General features: G+C 36.1%; 2 protein-coding genes across 2 annotated transcripts; one reads left to right on the forward strand and one right to left on the reverse strand.

Annotated features, from left to right (window-relative positions):
- Window positions 1-6,067: 6,067 nt before the first annotated feature.
- On the forward strand, window positions 6,068-8,970 carry LOC108333058 (BTB/POZ domain-containing protein At3g05675). The gene is made up of 2 exons (XM_017568385.2): window positions 6,068-6,220; window positions 7,620-8,970. Exon 2 carries the CDS (start codon window positions 7,968-7,970, stop codon window positions 8,835-8,837), a length of 870 nt encoding a protein of 289 aa, XP_017423874.1. The 5' UTR covers window positions 6,068-6,220; window positions 7,620-7,967; the 3' UTR covers window positions 8,838-8,970.
- Window positions 8,971-10,005: 1,035 nt separating this feature from the next.
- LOC108332508 (uncharacterized) lies at window positions 10,006-19,956 on the reverse strand. Its single transcript, XM_017567805.2, has 9 exons — window positions 19,806-19,956; window positions 19,566-19,703; window positions 18,111-18,144; window positions 17,495-17,546; window positions 16,851-16,946; window positions 11,084-11,137; window positions 10,932-10,997; window positions 10,306-10,384; window positions 10,006-10,215 (listed from the first exon to the last, which is right to left on the reverse strand). The coding sequence occupies exons 1-9, from the start codon at window positions 19,872-19,874 to the stop codon at window positions 10,138-10,140; spliced, it is 666 nt and encodes a 221-aa protein (XP_017423294.1). The 5' UTR covers window positions 19,875-19,956; the 3' UTR covers window positions 10,006-10,137.
- Window positions 19,957-22,318: the final 2,362 nt, after the last annotated feature.

Raw genomic sequence — 22,318 nt, forward strand, 5'->3', positions numbered from 1 at the left:
GTGGTAAAAAGGGAACTATTCTTACTATTTTTTTTCTGTGTGAACTTGGGTGATGAAAATTGTTTGTGATCTTGTGAATGTTCTTTGTTGGATCGATGCCTAGGGCTGATAATAATGTGAAATTTGTGAAAGTTAGTTGGGGAACACTTTGACTAAGGAAAGACAAGGTACTTAAGCTGTCAATTAAGACACACCTCTATTTCCTAGAAGTCTACTCAACAAGCATTCACTTTATTTCAAAAATTGAAAATAATTATTTTATGTAAAGATAAATAACAATGTAAATTTCAAATAAATTGCGATTATTATTTTGAATATGTGAGCTATAAAGAGGTTGGGATAGATACTCAGTCCAATTGTGAAGTTTAGGTTTCTTTGATTAATTCCAACACATTCTATCATTAGATTAACCGCAAAATTTTATATATGGTTTATAAGACATAGTAATTAACTTTGACTGTCACGATTGTTAATTTGAGGTTTGTACCTAGAGGAACCAATTTCATAATTTTGAGTAAAATGATCATCACTTTATTTCTATCTCTAAGTTATCTCAGTAAAATCTCAATCTCCACTTCGTTTACTATTAGATTAAGTTGAAATTTTGATATATGATTTCTGGGATATAATACTATACTTTGACCACTTGGATATTTAATTGGATGTTTGTACTTAGAGGATTTAATTTCGCTTTTTGAATAGAGTTGAAAACCACTTGAATACATTATCCTCGAGTTATGTAGGTAAAATCTCAATTTCAACCTAATTAACCATTAGATTAACCTGAAATTTGGATATGTAGTCCCTAAGACATATACGTTCACCTTGACCGTTCAGATTTTTTATTAGAGATTTATAGAAATTATGTAGTGTTTATTAAGGATCTTAACACAACCTAAATTCTGTTTCTGGAGCACAGATGTGAAAATTTAAGATTTTCGCTTAATTAACCATTAGATCAAACTGAAAATTTTACCATAGATTCTAGATATATTGTGATTTAATTTATTCGTTCAGATCTTCAATGTGAAACATGTACTAGGAACAAACTTCTTTGTAACTTCATAACAAATTAGATTGTTGATCTATACGATTAGTAAAATTATGTTGAGGTTATACTAGCTATGAGTAAGTTAAGATTAGAAGATGAGTATGATATTTATGTTATCAATAGGTATATGTATGATCTATTTATTATAAATTTTGTGTATTGACATTTGCATGATGAAAATGGCTTATTATCAATTTATGATTAATGAATGAATATGATTGAGTTAGGTGGATGAGATCATATGATTTGTTGATTTTGTGGAATATTGAGTGAATATGAGGAATTATTAGCTATGAAATTATGTATAATTCTTTATTAATGTAATTGTACATCAGGGAGTAGTACATTTATTTTCCATTATAAGACTGAGTTTAAGAATAGTGACTCGGGAAGCTTATGAAAGCAAAGAGTGATATGACCATAAAGCTTCGAGAGTAAGCATAATATACTTGTAGGGATTATGGAAATGAAAAGGATGACTTTGAGAGGAGTCATAGGACGATATGTTATGAAAACTAAAAGATACAATAAAGTGAATTAATAGCATCAGAATAATTGTCTATATAAATTGTAATAATATATGATTGAATATAGGGTGAGTTTGTTTTATGATTGTATGGTTAGCTCACTCTTATTTATTTGTGCAATGATCGTATAACTCGCATTGTTATACATGAATAGATGATGTTGCAGATGTCGTTGGACATGCATAGAGACGAGAGACATGCTGGTAAAAACTTTCACGGGCTTTTTGATAAAAATAAATTTGTATATGAAAACTATGTTGTTCAAGATTTGTAAGTTTAAATCTGTATTCAGGTTAAATTGTGAAGATTGTGTTTAAGGTTTGTAAGTTGAAAATCGTACTTATGTTAAATAAAAAATAAAGTTTTAGTTATGGATATGAGATGTTAAATTTAAAATTTTGTTTCACTACTCGTAATATCCTAAAGAAATTTGGGGTGTTACACATACTACACAGGCCCACAACCCCTACAACAACAACCAATACCTGAAGAAACCACACAACAAGCACATGATCATTCCCAAGAGAAAATGATGGTATTTCACTCCATCATGACCAAAATTTCATTAATGAAACAATAGTTAACAACCAGTCACAAGGCACACATTGCCCTACATCAGATTCTCTTTGATTTTGTCATGCAACTACAACAAAACAAACCTATTTTCTATATCATCCTCAATAATTCCACGACTTTATGGCATGGCCTAGGGATAGTCCATTCTTCCTAGGGGAGACTAGTGGAGTAGTTGATCAAGGCGTTGAAAATATGCATTAAGATGCCTGTGTTTCTTTTGTCCCTAATGTGAGTGTTGAACCTCAAGCGCCTGCCACTAAGCCAGAGATTCCAGAGCTTAAGCCGAAAATAGAACCAAAAGTTATTGAAACAACAAAGGAAGCTGAAATGGAGGAAGATGAGGCTGATGATGGACACGAAGGTGAGGAAGAAGTTGATGACGAGGAGACTAAAGAGGATGAGGAGTTCTTCAACATGAACTCCCCATATGGACCCAACAACTGACCACATCCTATAATGAAACATGTTTTTTGTTTTAAATTTTTTTAATTTTCAAATTTCTGCACTTTTTATATTCTCACAAGTTTTATGTGTGAGCAATAAGTAGTATTTTAAGTTATCAATATGTTTTGATTCTTGCTCAATTAATCTTTTGAAAACTGGTTGGAAAAAGAACTAAATAGTAATTTGAGTTGAGAATATTGAACATAGGAATTACAAGCATAGGAAAATAGTAAGTCTCTAAATGGAATAAGTTGAATACTTTGCAAGAATGAGTGTAGTAAGAGAGACTGCAAATTGAATGAACTAACCAAGCAAGGTGAAAGACCAAAAACATCTATGATTGAAAGATTTTCACAACATGTAGAGCGCCCTGCCGAGTTTTGTGCTAAGTCTTAGATGAAAGCTTAACCATGAGAGGCATGAAAAGAATCAATGAACATTTTTGTTAAATAATTGTTAAAAAAATCCAATCCAGAAAAATATTGATATATCTTTTTTGCACCATGCGCCCGAAAAAGAATTTAAATCCACCTTTCTCATTGAAAAAGATGAGGAAAACAATATATGTATAGTTTAAAGGCAAGGAAAAGGTTCAACATTATTGAACAAAATAGGATGATAAAGAAAGGACCCAAAAAACACAAAACAAGAAAAGTGGGTGTGAAATGCCCCAAAATGAAAACTATTGCACTATAAAAGAAAATGTGCAAACGAAAAAGAAAAGATATGAGAAAAAATGAAGCATCTTATTTTGATTATTGAAAAGGATACAAAGGAAAAGAAAACATTAAATGTGTATATTATTTCCTCATTTATCTTTAATGAGTTTTACTCGACTTAAAAAACCAAAGTTCCTTTGTAACCAAGCCACGTTACAAGCCCACAAAAGTCATAGTGATTCATGCTAATTGTGTATATGTGGTAATTAAAGACAAGATACAAAAATTGGAAAAAGCTTTTAAGTGTTGTAAACGAGGGAAAAACACCAAACAAAGAGGTTCACATACAAACAAATATTGAAGCATAAGAGTGAATCTGTATAATCACAAATTTATGTATGAAAAGTATTTTTAAAGAAATAACGTCTAAGAAAAAAATATTTCATAACGTCTGTTGTAAATGAAATCGAGCTTATGAATAACATTGTCTAAACCAAACTGCCTAATGAAATAAAAGTTATGAACGACATCTAAGAAAAGAAAGTGTATCTCATTGAAATAATCTAATAGACTATATGAGTTGGAACTAGCGTTTTATGAACAAGAAAGTTTATCTCTCTTATAAGACTGAAACTAAAAGAAAGAAATTCTTTATAGTATTATTTCAAGCAAAGCGTCTTAAGAATACATCGTCTAATGTATGACTATTCAAAGCTGCCTTTCACAAAAAGCCTTTGAAAAAGCATCTAATGTTTACACCATATGATGATAATACATGTTATATGTTTTACCAAATGATGCATTTATGTACGACATGATAAATGATAAAATGTCTTGAACACGAAATACGTCTAATGCTTATCAATGTTCAAAACATTTAATGCATGTATGATAAAGTGTTTCGATACTTGTATACTTTGGTTTTGATATTTATACAAATCACTCAAGGAGAAAGATATGCTCAAAATCACTACACCTAAGAAAAAAGACGTTATGAGAGATGAAGAACATTCTGGAAATGTTTTCCTTGAAGTCTTCTACTCTGTCATATAGTACAAGCTCAGATTTTCTAAAGGCTATGATAAAGCTCTAAACCTCTACAAAGTAGACTAAAGTCTGACTTCCTACCTGAAACTACCTACTCTCCTAAAGTCAACTTCTTAGGCTAGCAGTCATCTTTCAAAAGAAGCTATATATACACGAAATCTTGAAGAGAAAATAATAATGATAACAAAAGAAGGATAAGATAAGAAGAATATAGTAGTGAACTTAAGCTTCCTTTGCTCATATACTATTTGACATTGTATATTTCTTTTGAGAGAAAAATCTTAGCAAAATCACATCATGCTCATATTCTCTTTTTGAGAGTTATTATTTGTACCTTTGCTCATAACACCTTTTGCATTCTAAATTTTAAAGAGAATTAAAACACTTATTTATACATGTTGTCTAGGGTTAAAATCAGAAGTGGTTAGAATACTTGTAAATCAGTAGTGGTTAAACTCATACTAATCGTGTTGACTAAGGAACCAAAAATAGTTAGAATATTTGTTGTAAACCTAAAAAAGTAAATCTTGTGTAATCTTTGTAAAGATTAATAAAAGCTCTCAAGAGTTCTTAAGGAAGAACTTGATGTAACTCAGGTTAAGTAAACTAGTATAAAACCTACAATTTATTACTTTGTTGTTTAAAACATTTTTCTTTTATTCATCTCATAATATGTCCTTTACAAACTGAGAGTTGCTTTGTGAAAGGGTTTCGAAAATACTATTCATCCTTCTAGTATTTTTGTTTTGTTTTCAGACTTGTTACCGTTTTTATTAATCATAAACCCTTAAACCTTATCTCTTGCATATTTATAAGTCTAGTATAATAATTTATTATTATTTGTTATGATTATCTAACATGTAACAATATATAATAATAGTTTGTAACATGTAACAATTTCTAATATATAAAAAATATTTATATATTTTTCTTATTATAGAAATTTCTAGAATACATCAAAATCCATTTAAAAATATAACTTATAAAAGAAAGATTAAACATACTCTTCCAAAATCATAACTACTTAAAATTGTAAAATTTGAAATTTTATTATTTTAAATAATCAAATTATTTAACATTTAAAATTTAATTTTCTTTTTAAGTTTTTCATTCAAAAAACACGTGTTTTTATAAAATATTTTAAATTTTAAATAAAAATAAAATAATCTAAAAAAATCTTTACCCAAACATACTAGAAGAAAACTTTTTATGTTAATTGTCGGAATTACGCTTCATCTGGGTTGAAGATAGTACTCGTGTACATGATTTAACTTTCTCTGTAAAAAAGATAATTACAATACTTTTTGAATTGAATTAATAAATAAATCTTCATCTTCACTCTTATTATATTATAAAAACTTCAACTTTAAATCAAACACAAAAGATCATGGAAGTTAATGCATATAAGAAGAAAAGCGCATGAAAAAAAAAGTAATTAATTATTATAATATTGAACTTTTGTATTGAGATTATTTTTTATTAAACCTTTTTTTTTAATTCTCATTTACCCTTGCAATTTTTTATTGTTTTCTGAGATTATGTGAAATTCCTTCTTGTAATTTTGGGGAAAAACTTTTCATCGTTAAAAGTTTCTTTTACAATATAAATTCACTAAAATCCAACTTTTAAATTTTCTTTATAATATTACAGATCATTCAATCATGTCATTATTTTTTCAAATATGTAGGATGCTTTTATGCAAAATAATCTTATAAATTTCTGTTACAATAAAAAAAATCATTAAATTATTAAACAGCACTTAGTGCATCTCAGTTCGGTATGATTAAAAACTTGGAGCTAAACGACGCAGTATTGTTAGGGTTTTTATTTTCTGGCCATGAAACTGGTGGTGATATGTGAGGTTAGGAACAAGATGAAATCATGCACTCTTTCTCCTCTGTTTTTCGGATTGTAAGGTAAATTTCTTGTCTTTTTTTTTCCTAGTTGCTGTCACATGGTTATGTCTGTGTCTTAATGTCAAAATCTCTGCTTTTTTATCTAGCCAAAAACACTCTTTTAGCACAAAAGATAATCAGTTGTTGTTTGCTTAAAATACTGTAACTTTTCCAAGTCGCAAATTGATTACTTTCTCTTTTTATATATGTATCTATTTTACTTTTTGATGTTTTTTTTTTCTTCTCTTTTTTGTTGTTTCTTTCTGTATGTTTTGCTTTTTGTGTAGTTGTGGGGTTGTTTATATCTGTTCTCCTGGCTTGAATTTTTCATATCTTTTGGATTTATTTGGCTTAAATGATTCATTTTTTTCAATGGGTTTCGTAATTGTCTATCTTTCCACTTGAAATGTTCTTTGATACGTTGACAAATGAAAAAAGAGAGTCATGGGTGCTGGTAATATGTTTCGGAGAGGCCAGATTCTTTTGGTGTTTTTTGCTTTCTATAACCTCTCTTTTCATGAGATAAGCATTAGTATGTGACTGCACACAATAACCACAGGCTCCATTTCAACTTGATGTTTTGTATCATGGACTGAATTTTTAATTCGAAGCTGGAAACAGTGATTATTGTGCTTCCAGTCATGTAATGGTTATGGTTGTGTGAAGGCAAGTATATCTATAGTCTAGTTTGTTTGTGGTTCTTGATGAACCGACCAATTGAAAAATTATGCTAATTGACCAGAATCAGTCCAAAATGACTTTTGAAAAAGGAATGATCATGTTCAATTGATTAATGACTAGCAGTAGGAATGTGGGTTTAGTTCATTTCAGAGTTAAAGGAATATGAGAAGTGGGCATCTTAGTGGGTTTATACCTAATTCAACCCTATATATAATATGAGCATTGTACCCTACTTACATGTTATAACCAGGCCTTATTCTTAGTCAATGTGTGATCTCCAACAGCACTGATAGGAAAAAATGGATGTGGGATAAACAGTTCATCTCCTTTTCCATTTCTAACCACTTTTGTGTGTGTAGAGAGTGTGCCGTGGTGCAATGGTTAAGTTGTGTCTATCACCAGTGGGTTATGCCATAGTGAGGAGCCTTTCTTCACCAGGATACATTAGTTTTATGTTAGAGACTGCATGTGTTCCTTTGTACTTTCTTGTGATGTGATTGTGTTTTGTAAACTTTCGTTAATTTAAATACCTTTGTTTAGGTGAGCTATTTTTGATGTAGTTTACAGGAGACTATTTGTCATGTTTTATGTCAATTTGATGGCTTTTCACGTGCTTGAAAAAACGCATGTGCACCCTTCTGGAATTTATGCCTTGTTTTTATTTCTCTGTATCATCCTTATTAGAGGCTTAAATTATTCTGTTGGTTGAAGGGTGGTTTGTGTTGTATTGGAATTGCAGTTTGTACCATGAATATTTCCAGTTAAATCTGCATTGTAAGCTTGACCATGATACTACTATATTGGTGAAAGATTAGTGTGACCTAAGAATTTGAAGGCTACTGCTCCTGCAAGTATTTCACTGACAAATAAAAGAAGGCTTCGTATAGATCATTTCACTGGTCTACATTATGTTTCGATCTCTGACATGCACTTGAGACTAAGACTGTGGTCATGCTGTTGCCATTTAAAGCTATTTTGTTGCAATGACCATAATCAATAGGTAAAAACCGCTCTTTGCAAACATGGAGGTCATTTCTGGATGAACACACGGGGTTACAAAAGCTTACTGTAGTATTGAAACAGTTAAATGGCCATGTCAAAAATACCTAACACCAGACCTGGAGATTTAAGCTCTACAAAAGATATATTTGTTTCAGCTGTACGCTTTGCTGTGTCTATTGAGGGACCATGTTTACCATTTGGAGATGAGCTACGAATCTCTGCTCAAGAGCAAATCGACTTCATGCTAGGAGAAGATGGAGATACTACAATCATCGTCGCCGACAGTGAAGTACAATCAGCAGTAACAATGGGTGTGTACAATATCATTCATTCATTTGAAACGGATCTGTGTTCCTTGCTTTTGGACACTTCCCTTGAGCCTGAGGGGGTGTATAACAGGATAATGAAAAGGGTATCTGATCTTGAATGGATGTGTAATGTGCTCCCCAAGATGGAATTGATGAAGAATTTTGTTTCTAACTGGGCTGCAATCTCAAGTAAAATTTTGGGGATCATTGAAGACAGGAAACTTGACCATATCATGTGGGGGCTGAAAGTGAAATTGATAGAAGTAGCATGTAAAGTTTTGGAAGCAGTTGGTTATGGTAGTGTGATTCTTCCAGCTCCATGTCGAGTGCAATTGCTGAAGACCTGGTTTCCATATGTCCGGAAGATGAAGCCCTTGCTGGATTCAAAAGCTGTTGAGGAGATTGGTTTTCCTTACAAGATGAATGAAGATTTGTGCCAGGCCATTGAAGGAGCAATTGTGTCACTGGTATTGACTTTGCCATCAAATGATCAAGCAGACATTTTGGCAGACTGGATCAGAAGTAGGGAAATTGGATACCCTGACTTGAGTGAGGCTTTTGAGGTCTGGTGTTATAGAACCAAATCTGCCAAAAGGAGATTAGTGGAAAGTTTAGATGGCCACAGTGATACTGCTGTTAGCCCTTGAGTTTGATTCTAAAATACTAATCTTTTGACTTGCCTTTTTTCCTAAAAAAATATATAATTTTGGACAATTTTTGCTTCACCATTGTAAGATCACAATCTTTGATGCCCCATACTTAAATTTACTTTATGTATCTGTATCTGATACTCTACTCTAGGTACCTGTATTTATCCAAACCTAGGAAGCACAAATATGTATAAAACTACGAGAAACATAAACAGAGATACTGAAACATTGTTTTTTTCGTAAACCAAAGAGGGGAATTGTTTCAGTAATTAGAGATTAATAGGAAGTAATTTATGGTGACCATGGTTTAAAGCATTTTATTTTGATAATGTTTAAAAATGTGATTTTAATTTGAATATGTACCCTTCATGTAATATATTTATGTTTTAAGAAATTTTATTTGTATCTTATTTTTAAAAATAATCCTCCTAAGCCTAGTTTGTCGATCAGTAAAGATTACGTGTATTAAAATTTTCTTAACAGCTTATAGAAAAAAAATTTAAAAATAAACCTTTTGAAATGCTAATTAACTTATTTATAAGTAAATTTGTAAATGCTAATTAATTTATGTACTTCAATACGAAAATGTTAGCTTGCAATTCACTACTCTTTTCATAAGTAGAAGTCGCATTTATGAGCCAAATTTAATATAATTTTTCGATGTAACTCAATTAAATTTAATTAAAGTAGATGGATTTTAATTTCTTTTTATTTAGCAATTGAATTATAATTGAATTATGTTGAATTGGATCATCAGCATTTTAGAAAAAAATATCACCTTTAAAAAAATACACAAATGAACATTTTCAATAGTTATTAACCGGTGACAATATTTATAACACATTTATAAACAATATTAATATGATAAAACATAAATTTATTTTTAATAATATTTTATTAGACAATTTATGTTATATATTTATTATGCAGTTGAGTTATATTCATCATGTTTGAGATTCATGAACTGGTTATTTAACCAAATTATAGTTATTGCATTAGCAAAATCCAAGATATCCCAATGATCCAACTCAATCCACAAAAATCAAGTTAGATCGGATTAGGTTGGAAGAGTTTCTGGATTAGGTACAGTCCACTTGCACAACTACTTTGCAAATATTTTTAATTTTTCTAAAACCAAACCAACATAAAATAACACATACATGAAAAAAGGTGCAAATTTGTGAGACAGTCTTATATAACAAGAAAAAAATTTCAATAATAGTGTATTTTAGAACAAAATAACTATTATGTGACAACGAATTTGAATGTTCTCCCTATAAGGTGGCAGAGAGAAGCTTCAAGCCCAAAGCAGTGTGATGACAAAAAATACAATGAGAGCCAATGCAAGACAGAATCCCACTATAGCCATGAAAGCCTGGAAATGCCAAATCAAATAAGTCAGAACGAACAACAAGAATGACAAAATAATTTAGAGAAAAAAAGGTATTATTCAATTGCAACTTACCTTCCCTTGTGATTGAAACTTAAACTTATCAGTAAACCAGGACAATCCTCTGTCAACAAAAGGTGCCAGTGCCAATGCTCTGCATAAGAAGTAACTCCATTGTTTGAAATGGTTGTCATGTGCTAAACTTAGATGTAGATGTATTCCAATTTAAAGTTTTTAAAAATGGCTTTGCATAGTTTCAATGTGCTGACAGATCATAGATGTAAACAATAAACCAAACAAGGAAAGAACAATCTAGCACAGTACATAAACATTTTCAACAGCTCTGATCCCCTAAGAAGCAAGGAACACATGTCTTATCCCTGTCTATGCAGGGAGATTGTATCCAGATTCAAACTTATGACACACTGGTCACCAAGGCACAACCTTAGCACTGCGCCAGGGCTCTCCGTCACATGGAAGTTTTAATAGTTGCATGAATTTTGGAACAATGCTTAGAAGCTAAATGCCAAATGTCATCCTTACAGCTCAAACTTTATCACAGTTACAATATATAGAGGAAATAGGAACATAACATAGTTTCTACTATATTTACAAAGTTTTCGGCTTAGATGGGGCAAGAGACAGGAACATATGTGCATGCATAACACAACCAAGAAGGTGAAAAGGTTCAGGTAGCTTACCCTCCTGCTCTTATAAGTTTAGTGACTTGACTACCAGCCCACACCATGGCCATCACTTTGAGAAATCTACATATCACTGTGAATTTGTCAAACGCATATCAAAAAACCATAATGGACAGACCATACGAGAAATGACAGTAATATATGCTTACCTTTGTACAGCTGCAGCATAACCCATCTTTGCAGGTGCTGGAGCAATGTAAAACCTAACAAATACAAAGCTTGTTTATTTCTAGGTGCAGACTTGAAGTAACAATCCTTGACAACAGAACATAGAGAAGTAGGAAGATGTGAAGAACTCTGATAGGTTTCTGAATATGAAACCTATCTATCTTCAAGCACACACACAGAGATAAGAACTCAATTGGGAAAAAAAAATGGGTTTCTGTTAGGTCTCCAATCAATGAAACCTAAGGATTGAATCGCACTAACACTCAACTGACCCTGATTAACATTCACACTTCTTATTCACAGTAAGAAAGTCATTTACAAGGTAGCAATGGGAGCCTAACCTCCCCCACAGGAATAATGTTTCCTGTACAAAGACTGCAAGTAATCCAAAAGTCCCTCCCAACAGATAACTACTTCCTTTATATACAAGTTTCTCCCGCGCCTATTCTAACTGTTAAGACAGTTAGAGTAACTAACTCTATTGACCCTTCCTTCTCCTCTCATAGACTCTCAGCCTCCTATCATTACCCCCTCCCTCTTCAACAATCTTGGCCCCAAGATTGAGCTCTGGATACTGGTCTTGGATGACTAATCTGTCTTCCCATGTAGCTCCCTCTTTCCCACCTTCTTGCCATTCAACCAGGACTTGGTGTACTACCTCTTTTCCTTGCTGGAGTTGCCTTTCTTCTATAATCCTGATTGGCCAAAAGGTTGGCCCCTCTGCCTGTAGCTCTACAGGTAATTCCTTCTCTGCTAATCTATCTCCCACTGCTTGTTTTAGTTGAGACACATGAAATACGGGATGTATACGAGCTGAATCTGGTAGTTTGAATTTATAGGCCACATTTCCTACCCTCTGCAACACTTGATACGGCCCAAAATATCTGGCCGAAAGCTTGGGATGCATTCTAGTCGTCATGGAAACCTGATGGTGAGGTCTAATTTTTAAATAGACCATATCACCTTCCTTAAAGCTGATCTCCTTTCTTTTCTTGTTGGCCTGGTACGCCATTCTATCTTGGGCCCTACTCAAATGGAATTTTAATTGTGTAAGTGCCTCGTCACGCGTCATCAAGTCCTGTGCCACCGCTTCCACAGCCGTTTCTCCAGGTATAAATCTGCTAAATGATGGAGGGGGCCTACCATACACCGTTTCAAACGGTGTGCAACGTGCTGATACCTGGTAACTGGTATTGTACCAGTATTCTGCCCAAGACAACATTTCATACCAAATCTTCGGCTGTTCTGAACAAAAACAACGCAGGTATCCCTCAACAATCCTATTCACCACCTCCGTTTGTCCATCCGTTTCGGGATGGTACGCAGTGCTCATTTTGAGCTGCGTTCCTTGCAACCTAAACAATTCCTTCCAAAACATGCTTAAGAATATGGGGTCTCTATCACTCACAATCGACACTGGAATCCCATGTAATCTTACTACCTCCCTTGCAAATATTTCTGCTACTGTCTTGGCAGAGTAAGGGTGTTTCAATGCAATGAAATGGCCATATTTGCTTAGTCTGTCTACAACCACAAGAACCACATCATGGCCGTGTGATTTTGGAAGCTTAACTATGAAATCCATGTTCACCTCTTCCCATACGACCTGTGGAATTGGTAAGGGTTGTAGCAGCCCTTGAGGAGAAGCAGCCAAATATTTATGCTACTGACACACCTCACACCTAGCAACATACTCAGTAACCATCTTCTTCATACCTACCCAATATAGTGACTGAGCGATTCTTCTATAAGTGCGGTAAATTCCCGAGTGGCCTCCTGTTTTAGTTACATGGAATTCAGCTAGCAGCTTAGGGATCCAAGCTGAACTCGCCGATATTACCATGCGACCCTTGTAGTGCAACCTATCATTCTCCATTGTATAAGCCAGATGGGCCTCAGAGTTCTTCCTAATCTCATTAATCAACCTTTGCAATACTTCGTCCCCCTCCACTTCCTTCAAAACTTCATCAAAATCTGGCCAGAATGGCCTAGATAGCAAGTGCAACTCCCCTTCAGCCGTATTACTCTCTTCTCTCCTAGATAGAGCATCCGCCGCTCTGTTGGTGCTTCCCTTCTTGTAGACTATTTCGAAATCATACCCCATCAATTTAGCCAACCAATTCTGTTGGTTTTGGGTGACTATCCGCTGCTCCAGGAAGTATTTCAGACTTCACTGATCCGTATGAACAATAAACCTTCTCCCAACTAAGTAGGGACGCCAATGCTGAATGGCCATGACTAAAGCCATCAATTCCTTTTCATAAATTGATTTGCTAAGTGATCCTGCAGACAATGCTTTGCTGTAGAAAGCAATGGGCCTGCCTTCTTGAGTTAACACCGCTCCTACGCCCCCACCGGAGGCGTCACATTCTATGTGGAAAGCTTGCTGGAAATCGGGCAAGGCCAACACGGGAGCCGTGGTCAACGCTGTTTTTAACTTAGCCATGGCTGTGCTTGCTGTTTCTGACCATACACAAACTGACCCTTCTTCAATAAATCGGTCAGTGGTTTTGCTATTCTTCCGTACCCCGACACAAAACGCCTGTAGTATCCTGTGAGGCCCAGGAACCCACGTAACTCCTTCAAACTCCGCGGTTCACCCCACTCTAACACTGCCCGCACCTTATCCCCATCCATTTCGACTCCCATTGCAGAAATTTGGTGGCCAAGATAGTGGATTCGTTGCTTCCCGAATTCACACTTTTTACTGTTGGCTATCCAACGTTGCTGTTCCAGTGTCCGTAGCACCAACTCCAGCTGCTCTAAATGGTCTCTCCATGTGGGGCTGTACACTAATATATCATCAAAAAAGACTAGTACAAATTTCCTGAGATAGTTCTGGAACAACTTATTCATCGCTCCTTGGAAGGTGGCTGGCGCATTCATTAGTCCGAAGGGCATCACCAAGAATTCAAAATGCCCCTGGTGAGTGCGGAAAGCAGTCTTGGGTACATCGTCTTCACTCATTCTAATCTGATGATACCCCGCTTTTAGATCAATTTTAGAGAAGTACTTCGCCCCCTTCAGTTCGTCCAACAGCTCTTCAATGACTGGAATAGGAAATTTATCCGGGATGGTGGCCCTCTTTAAAGCTCGGTAGTCCACACAGAAACTCCAACTACCGTCCTTCTTCTTCACCAATATTACGGGACTGGAAAACGGGCTAGAACTGGGTCGGATGATCCCCGCCTTTGTCATGTCTGCCACTTGCTTCTCGATCTCGCTTTTCATGAAGTATGGATACCTATAGGGACGGACATTTATAGGATCCACTCCCTCCTTAAGTGCAATACTATGCGTCTTGTCACGTGAAGGGGGTAACCCTTTGGTTTCTTGAAAAACGCCATAGTGCGCCTGCAACAGCACCTCCATCTCTGCTTTCTGCTCCCCCGTCAAATCACCGCTCCACCCGTCATCTCTCTCTTGCTCCACCACATTCAGACTCCACACTAATGCCCATGACTCAGCATCCACTATCTTGGACAGCGTTCTGGGCTCTACCAGCTGTCGTGCCAACGTTGGATCACCCCGGATCTTAACCTTCCTGCCTTCCACGTTGTAGATCATGGTCATCTTCCCCCAATTAACTCTCACTTCACCCAAACTTCCCAGCCATGCAACACCCAAAATGACGTCCACTTCTCCTAGTTCAAAGACAAAGAACTCCTCCTCGACTGTGGCTTCTCCCAACTCCCCTCTAATTTTCTCACAGCGGCCACGCGTCACCCTCTTGTGCCCGTCCCCTAAACTAACCGAGTATGGCCGCGTATCCAGCGTCGGTAGTTCTAACTCCTCCACCAACTTCTGGCTGATATAATTGTGGCTTGCGCCACTATCTATGAGCACCACTACTTCCCTCTCCCCAATTCGCCCTCTCAACTTCAGGGTCTTGGGTGTTGTTAACCCCTCAACAGAGCATGCGGATAACTCCATGGGTTTCTCTCCTAGGCTTCCCACTTCTTCGCATTCATCTTCTTCCTCATCCTCCGCTAATAGCAACACGCGCAGGCTCTTCTCAGTACACCTATGTCCTGGCGCGAACGGTCCTCCGCAACGGAAGCACCGACCTTCCTCCTTTCTTTTGAGAAATTCTAGATATGGTAGATTTCTCACCGTCAGTCCTCTGTTTTCGTTCCCGGCGGCCACTCTCGCATTTGCATGTGTCGTCGCCGCATCTCTCCTCACCGATCCTGTGCTCTCCGCTCTCACCGTTTGCGGAGTTGTGTTTCGACTGGGTTCCGATCGCAGCAACCCCCCCGTTGATCGTGTTCCCAGTGGGTTAAATTTGACCCCATTCTCGTATCCTCCCTGCGTTTGCATGATGGCCCCCTCGACATCCCTAGCAATCCGCATCGCCTCCATCAATTCCGATGGGTTTTGAATTTGCACTTGGACTTTTACATCATCACGCAATCCCGCCAGGAAGTAGCCCAGTACCTGTTCATCAGGAATGCCCCTCGTCTGCCCCATCAACACCTCAAAATCACGAACGAACTCCTCCACCGTACTCGTCTGGCGTAAAGTTGCCAACCTCTCGAACACCGTTCCCCTAAAAACTCCTCCAAATTGATTGATCATGGCTGCCTTTAGTCCTTCCCATGATCGATTTCTCGCTTTCTCCCTCCAAAAGGTGAACCAATATGCCGCACTCCCCTTCATACTGACGTACGCAATTTCAACTTTCTCCTCGTCACTGGACACCTTCTGTATATTGAAAAATCTCTCAGCTCTATTGACCCAACTCAATGGTTCCGCCCCATCGAAAGAGGGTAATTCCACCCTTCTCCTCCACGGTCTCTGTTCATCATTCCTATCGTCGTTTCCTCCATCTCTGATCTCCCTCCCGATTCTTTGTCGGTTGTCATTCATAGAACTATCATTGGAGCTCCCTTCTGCCTGATCGACTTGCTTCCCCAACATCTTCATGATTTGTTGTAAGTCCCGCCTTACCGCTACCGATTCCTCCTTCATCCCTTCCATCATTATCTCAATCGCTTCCAATCTCGCCTCCGTTGCACTCTCCATTTCTCGGAATTTCTCAGAATGTCACCCTTCCCCAAATTTGGTATCCGATAGGTCGGACCAAATTGTTAGGTTTCCAATCAATGAAACCTAAGGATTGAATCGCACTAACACTCAACTGACCCTGATTAACATTCACACTTCTTATTCACAGTAAGAAAGTCATTTACAAGGTAGCAATGGGAGCCTAACCTCCCCCACAGGAATAATGTTTCCTGTACAAAGACTGCAAGTAATCCAAAAGTCCCTCCCAACAGATAACCACTTCCTTTATATACAAGTTTCTCCCACGCCTATTCTAACTGTTAAGACAGTTAGAGTAACTAACTCTATTGACCCTTCCTTCTTCTCTCATAGACTCTCAGCCTCCTATCAGTTTCTCTATTGCTATTCAAACAATGTACACGTATAGCAACTGTTAGGGAGCCTAATGCCCCTCTACAAGACAAATGTTCCTGTCTTTACAAAAGAATTCGAAACTAACTCCCCAACAAAAGTGCAACAGCTCTATTTATACGAGCTTATTCCCGCTCCTTCCTAACTGTTATTACAGTTAGGCTTCTAAACATTCCCCTGCTACCCCCAAACTCTTCTTTCTCCTCTCATAAACCTTCCATACTCTATTAAACTCTCAATACAAATTTATAGTTTCTTTCTTATACATACTAGTTCTCCAAGAAAATACTATGCAAAAACGCATGCTGAGAGGTCCAAATGTTCACATACCACACAAAGAGAAATGTGGTAAGATAATATGCAGTGTTCAATAGTCCATAGGATAGGATTCCAGAAACTCCATATCTCCTCAGTTTCTTCATGATCCTGCCATATTGTAAATGTATGGGTTACAATTATTGCAACACAAAGAATGCACCCAAAATGGGGAGCATGATAAATATAATTTAGATCATATTCTGCATGCATATTTGGGAAACATGAAGCATGAATGTGGAAAATGAAAATCTACACATATGAAAGTCGACCATTCTAGTTTTTTTTATTAACGAAGGCCCAACGATAGGCAAAGAAAGCCCTGTCACTTTACTGTTTGGTTTCTTGATTTAAAAATATTGAAAAACTTATCAATCAATTACTTCTTTCCTCCACTTCTCTCACTTCCTTCCCCATAGGATAATGCAATAACATGTGTTTAGTGCTTTGAACTAGACTGGATCAAATACTTGCATTTTTAATTTACAACATCTTAGTCAGGATAGTTAAGCATCAATTACTGTTCCTAAACTTCTTCAATCATAAAGATGCAAGATGAAAAGCAGATATAATACATACACCAAGATGTCGTCACCTAAAACATATTTTCCAGTCTCTAACAATCAATGAAAAAATACTGCAGAGCAAGCTGTACATACTCAGTGCTTGTCATTGACTTTCCCTTCTTATTCTCTGCGCTTTCTGATGAACCTGATAATATCTTGGCATTGGTAATTATGATACTAAAATTCAATGTAAGAGCTAAACACAATTGACATCCATAATCTAATATAATGATCTACCTGACTACTTTTGCCTAATGAGCATAGTTTAACTCTTCTCTTTCTAATTCCTATGCACATTCAACCAGGTAGGCAACGGAAACTTAATTCATATGCAATGGAAGTTTGGTAAAATAAATCTATTCTTACTCAGACTTTTATTAAGAACAAAAAAACTTAATGTTGGGCCTTTGTCATAAAAACCTTGGAGAAGAAATTGTCTTAATCTGTAGGAGAATTGGTACATTACATATATATCAAAGGGTATTAGCCCGTGTACCAGCAGAAATCAACAGCATAGCCTGCTAAAAGCAGGTTGCAACTTCTACGTATTAATCAAAATTCAAAAGGTGAATTGCCAGTATAAAAATTGAACGTCCAAAATGTGAGCATCCAATATCACCCTCCATTTAAAATAATGGTTAGAAACTTGGAACAATTTAAAAATGCAAATCCTAGTTACTGCATAATTTTGGAAGTACAACACACATACCTTCATGGCTGTATGCATCTGATAGCTCTGGAGTCTGACCTTAAACCAATGACAGATAACACAAAATCCAATTAGTAAAACAATAAGCACATGAAGGAAAAGTAAAAGAAACAGATAAATTGTAAAAGTAATGCGGAAGAAGTGTCAAGAAAAGGTGCAAAAAGAAGATTCCATGAAATATCACAAGCATTTAGTTGGAGTAAAATGAGAATCCAATGCATGCTATAATCACTTTACAAGGTTGATAGACCTTACATCCAGCCTTGAGAACAAGGCTGTAATTCAAGAGGGTGGCCATGATAAGAACTAGATAAAAAAGGTCCAAATAGAGGAAATGTGCAAGTTGGTTACATAGAGGAGAATATAAGTGAAGGGGTATTTTGAGAAAAAGCATAGTAGTAGGTTGTCGTGAAGCAGTTTGTTCTTGGCATGGAATTAGAAGAGGAATCCTTTGAAGGAGCCATAATCCATAATGCAAATAACCAAATGAAAATATTGATTTGTAATCCTTTATTTTAATCAACAAAATTTCATTTATTAACCAATATAAATCTCAGGATCCTAAAGATGGCCGAAGTTGATATTGTGCAACAAAAAACATACCGAGCACCTAAAACAATACAAATGGATTTTCTTCATTTTTATTTTCATTTGGTTATTTGCATTGAAATTTATTTTAATCTAATTACTATCCAAAACCGTATAATATCAATTAAATTCGAACTGCAAGGGAATACAACAGTAACCAAAACACAAACAGTTGTAACAAGCATCATCATTAAAGATATGGCAGTCATATTTTATTTTTCCATTTGTGCCCAGGGTATACCTACACACTTAGGTATAAAATAGATATTGCTCAGAATACCTGAGGCTTCCCCTCCTTGTGATAGAATGTAGGTCTAGACCTAACTCAACTTTCAAAATCATCTAGTAAGGTGAGAGTTGTCTCCACTTATATACTCTTTTTCAGACTTAAATAGTCTTTTTAAATTCTATCTGTGGGACTTATGTTTTTCCTAATAACCTCTAAATCCACGATACTGCTAAAACCTCAATTTGAAACCTTGTCCAAAGCCATGGCGAAGATAGATGACACACACTCCAAAACGTAGTTTCTTTGACACATTTTTTACAGAACTAAAACTCCCCCGAAATGAGCAACTCACTTCAGAGTGTAAAGTGAGTGATCTTGATCGTTGGTGAGAAATCCAACAATTAATATACATAACAAATTATGATCCAAGGAAAGAGTATCAACAGTTAGTTTTGCATCAACTACTGCCATTACTTACTTTACCCTTCGAAATCCCTTTTTCTACAAGGCTGTTCAAGGTTAACTTACATCTCGCAACATGGGTTTCAACTGGTTGGCAATAAAGATGACACACATTGAATCAAAATACACAATAAAATCAACATAAAAAAGAAACAATAACAAGTTACATTACTAACACTGTCATTGCTGTAACTTGAACAAAGCCTTCTTCCATTGATGGTGAGGCACAAACGAGAATTGTTCTTCAATACAGGGAAGTAACGTGGCATCAAAAGGGTGCCAACCCTTCTCCGGGGTAAGGCCTCAAAGGCAAACTAGAGACATACCCAGATAGCAGAAAATGATAAAGATCACAAATTTGGAACGAAAAGTAAGAAAAGAGTGTGGAATGTGGCTGAAAATTGAGGTGGCGGTACCTGATGAGGGCGAGGATGAGAAAGGAGTGTGGAAATGAAGTGTGGTTCATGTTTAACTGAAAGACACATTGATGGAAGGATACCTCTTCTTCTGATTACACTGCCAATACTTGCAAAAGGAATTAATTTGTTGAGAGGAGAATAAAAGATAAACTGGTATATTGAAACAATTTTACCAATAAAGTTGTATGCTTTTAGAAGTTTATCTTAAACTTTCAGTTTGTAACTTTTATTGTTTAAAATTAAAAACTATACATAGCTGACAATTTTATCACGTGTTAGAATTTTTAATAGTGTCATGACTTAGGCCACGTTGTTTTAAGTGAATTTGAAAAGATGGATTTGAGGGGATTTGAAGATAATTTTTGTTGTCGTTTATTTGAGTAAATTTGAAGGTAATAAAAGTGAATTTGGAAATAATTTTTTTTAATTTGTCATGTCAATACAATTCTATACTAATTCTCACAAATTTTATTTCCAAATTCACTCTCATTTATCTCCAAATTCACTCAAATAAACGACAAAAAAAATTATCTTCAAATCCTCTCAAATCCATCCTCTCAAATCCACTCAAAAGAACAGGGCCTTAAGGATAAAATACGTATTATATTTTGGCTTAATTTGAATGTATAAACTTTTTATAATTTTGTAAAGTTTACAACTTTAATAAATTTTTCCACTAAATTTTTTATTTAGTAAATTTGTGTCTGAAATTTTTATTTTATAAAATTTACTAGAAAATTCTCAATTTTATTCTCTGAATTTTAAAGTACATGTGTGTTTTTTTCTCAGCTGAGTATTGATTTATTTATTAAACGTCTGACTATGTAACTAATAATAACCACTCCTTTTTCGTGTTTCAATTTGAGTTTGAAATAAAGAAAAGAGCATTATTTCTTCTGATAAATTTGAGCAAAAAATAAATATTGTTTCGGTATGAATTTACGGGATGGAGAAACTAACATGTTCCGACGTGTCTTTCTTCCGAAAGCGGGAATCGCTTGAGCTGCTTGTCTTTCTTCTGTCTGAGCTGTTCGGTTGACTTTCGTTTAGGCTGTTCGGTCACGTCAGTCTTGGTTGAAGATCAGTTGCCTTCGTGCTCCAAGGGGAGGTACCTACAAAAGATACTCTGACGCTCAAGTTAGGCGTGAATATGAAGAACCTTGGTTCTTAGTTGAGTATTTAGTGAAGGGTTATCACTATTGAATGTTTGGGTGTCATGAAGTGTGAGTTGAACGTAACTAGCTTGTGGCCCTGACTCTCTATTTATAAGTTGTCTCATGGTCCTTAAGATGATATAAGCCCAATAAAATAACAACAGAATAAGATATAAACAGATTACCTAAAAATCTGGTTGGTTGTTTATAACCTGCTTATCAATATCTTTAATTAGACATTCTTGATTATTTTATCATCTGCTGGACTATTGGCCAAATAACTTAAACGCCGACCCAATTGCGGCCCAATCTTTGACCTGGTTGACTGTAGTGGATGAACTGAACGATCCTGAGTGGATGGACCGAACGGTGCCAAAAATGTTAACCGTTCGGTCTCCACTAGGTACAATACATTATGCCCCCAAGTCCGAGTTAAGCGTTCGACTTTAGCCGTGGTTAACTATAGGACTTATGAGTTTGAAGGAGACTGTTTTTAGTTGTTGCTCGCTGCTGCCGAAACGGTGGACTTTATAACTTCTCTTTTGAACTTTTCAATAGGTCGAGCAGCTTATGATGGGAGTTCTTTTTAGAACTTGATTTTCTTTTCTCAAGAAAAATAACGATCAAATTTGAAGTGTCAAAAGAATGTAAATAATTAAACTAACCAATTTTATAAGGTTGAATGGCCAAGCGTGCGAGAGTGCTTTATTGAAGACGCTCGGTTGAGAATGACTGTTCCTCAGCTCTTGGTGTTCGACCTAGGAGTTCGTGGAGAACTTCCTAGTGATAGGGCTTTACCTCTCGACTTTGTGACTTTGACCTAGGAGTTCTTCCTAAGGAACGAGCTTTACCGTTAGGTTTATAGTCCAAGGGGTACTGTCTTCACCATTTGGTTTATAGTCCATGGGGGACGTTCAACACTGCTCGGTTTAGGACGAGAGTGAGAGTTCATGGAGAACATTCCTCACCGCTCGGTTTTTCGACGTAGGAGTTCGTTTTGAAACTTCCTAGTAGACGAGAGTGTCATTCCTCGGGGACGTCCAACACCGCTCGGTTTAGGACGAGAGTGAGAGTTCACGGAGAACGTTCCTCATTGCTCGATTTTTCAGCATAGGAGTTCATTTTGGAACTTCCTAATGGACGAGAGTGTCAGTCCTCGGGGACGTCCAACATCGCTTGGTTTAGGACGAGAGTGAGAGTTCACGGAGAACGTTCCTCAGCGCTCGGTTTTTTAGTGTAGGAGTTCGTTTTGGAACTTCCTAGTGGACGAGAGTGTCAGTCCTCGGGGATGTCCAACACCACTCGGTTTAGGACGAGAGTGAGCGTTCATGGAGACGTTCCTCATTGCTCGATTTA

Source organism: Vigna angularis, chromosome 11, assembly GCF_016808095.1.
Source record: "Vigna angularis cultivar LongXiaoDou No.4 chromosome 11, ASM1680809v1, whole genome shotgun sequence".
Lineage (NCBI taxonomy): Eukaryota > Viridiplantae > Streptophyta > Magnoliopsida > Fabales > Fabaceae > Vigna > Vigna angularis.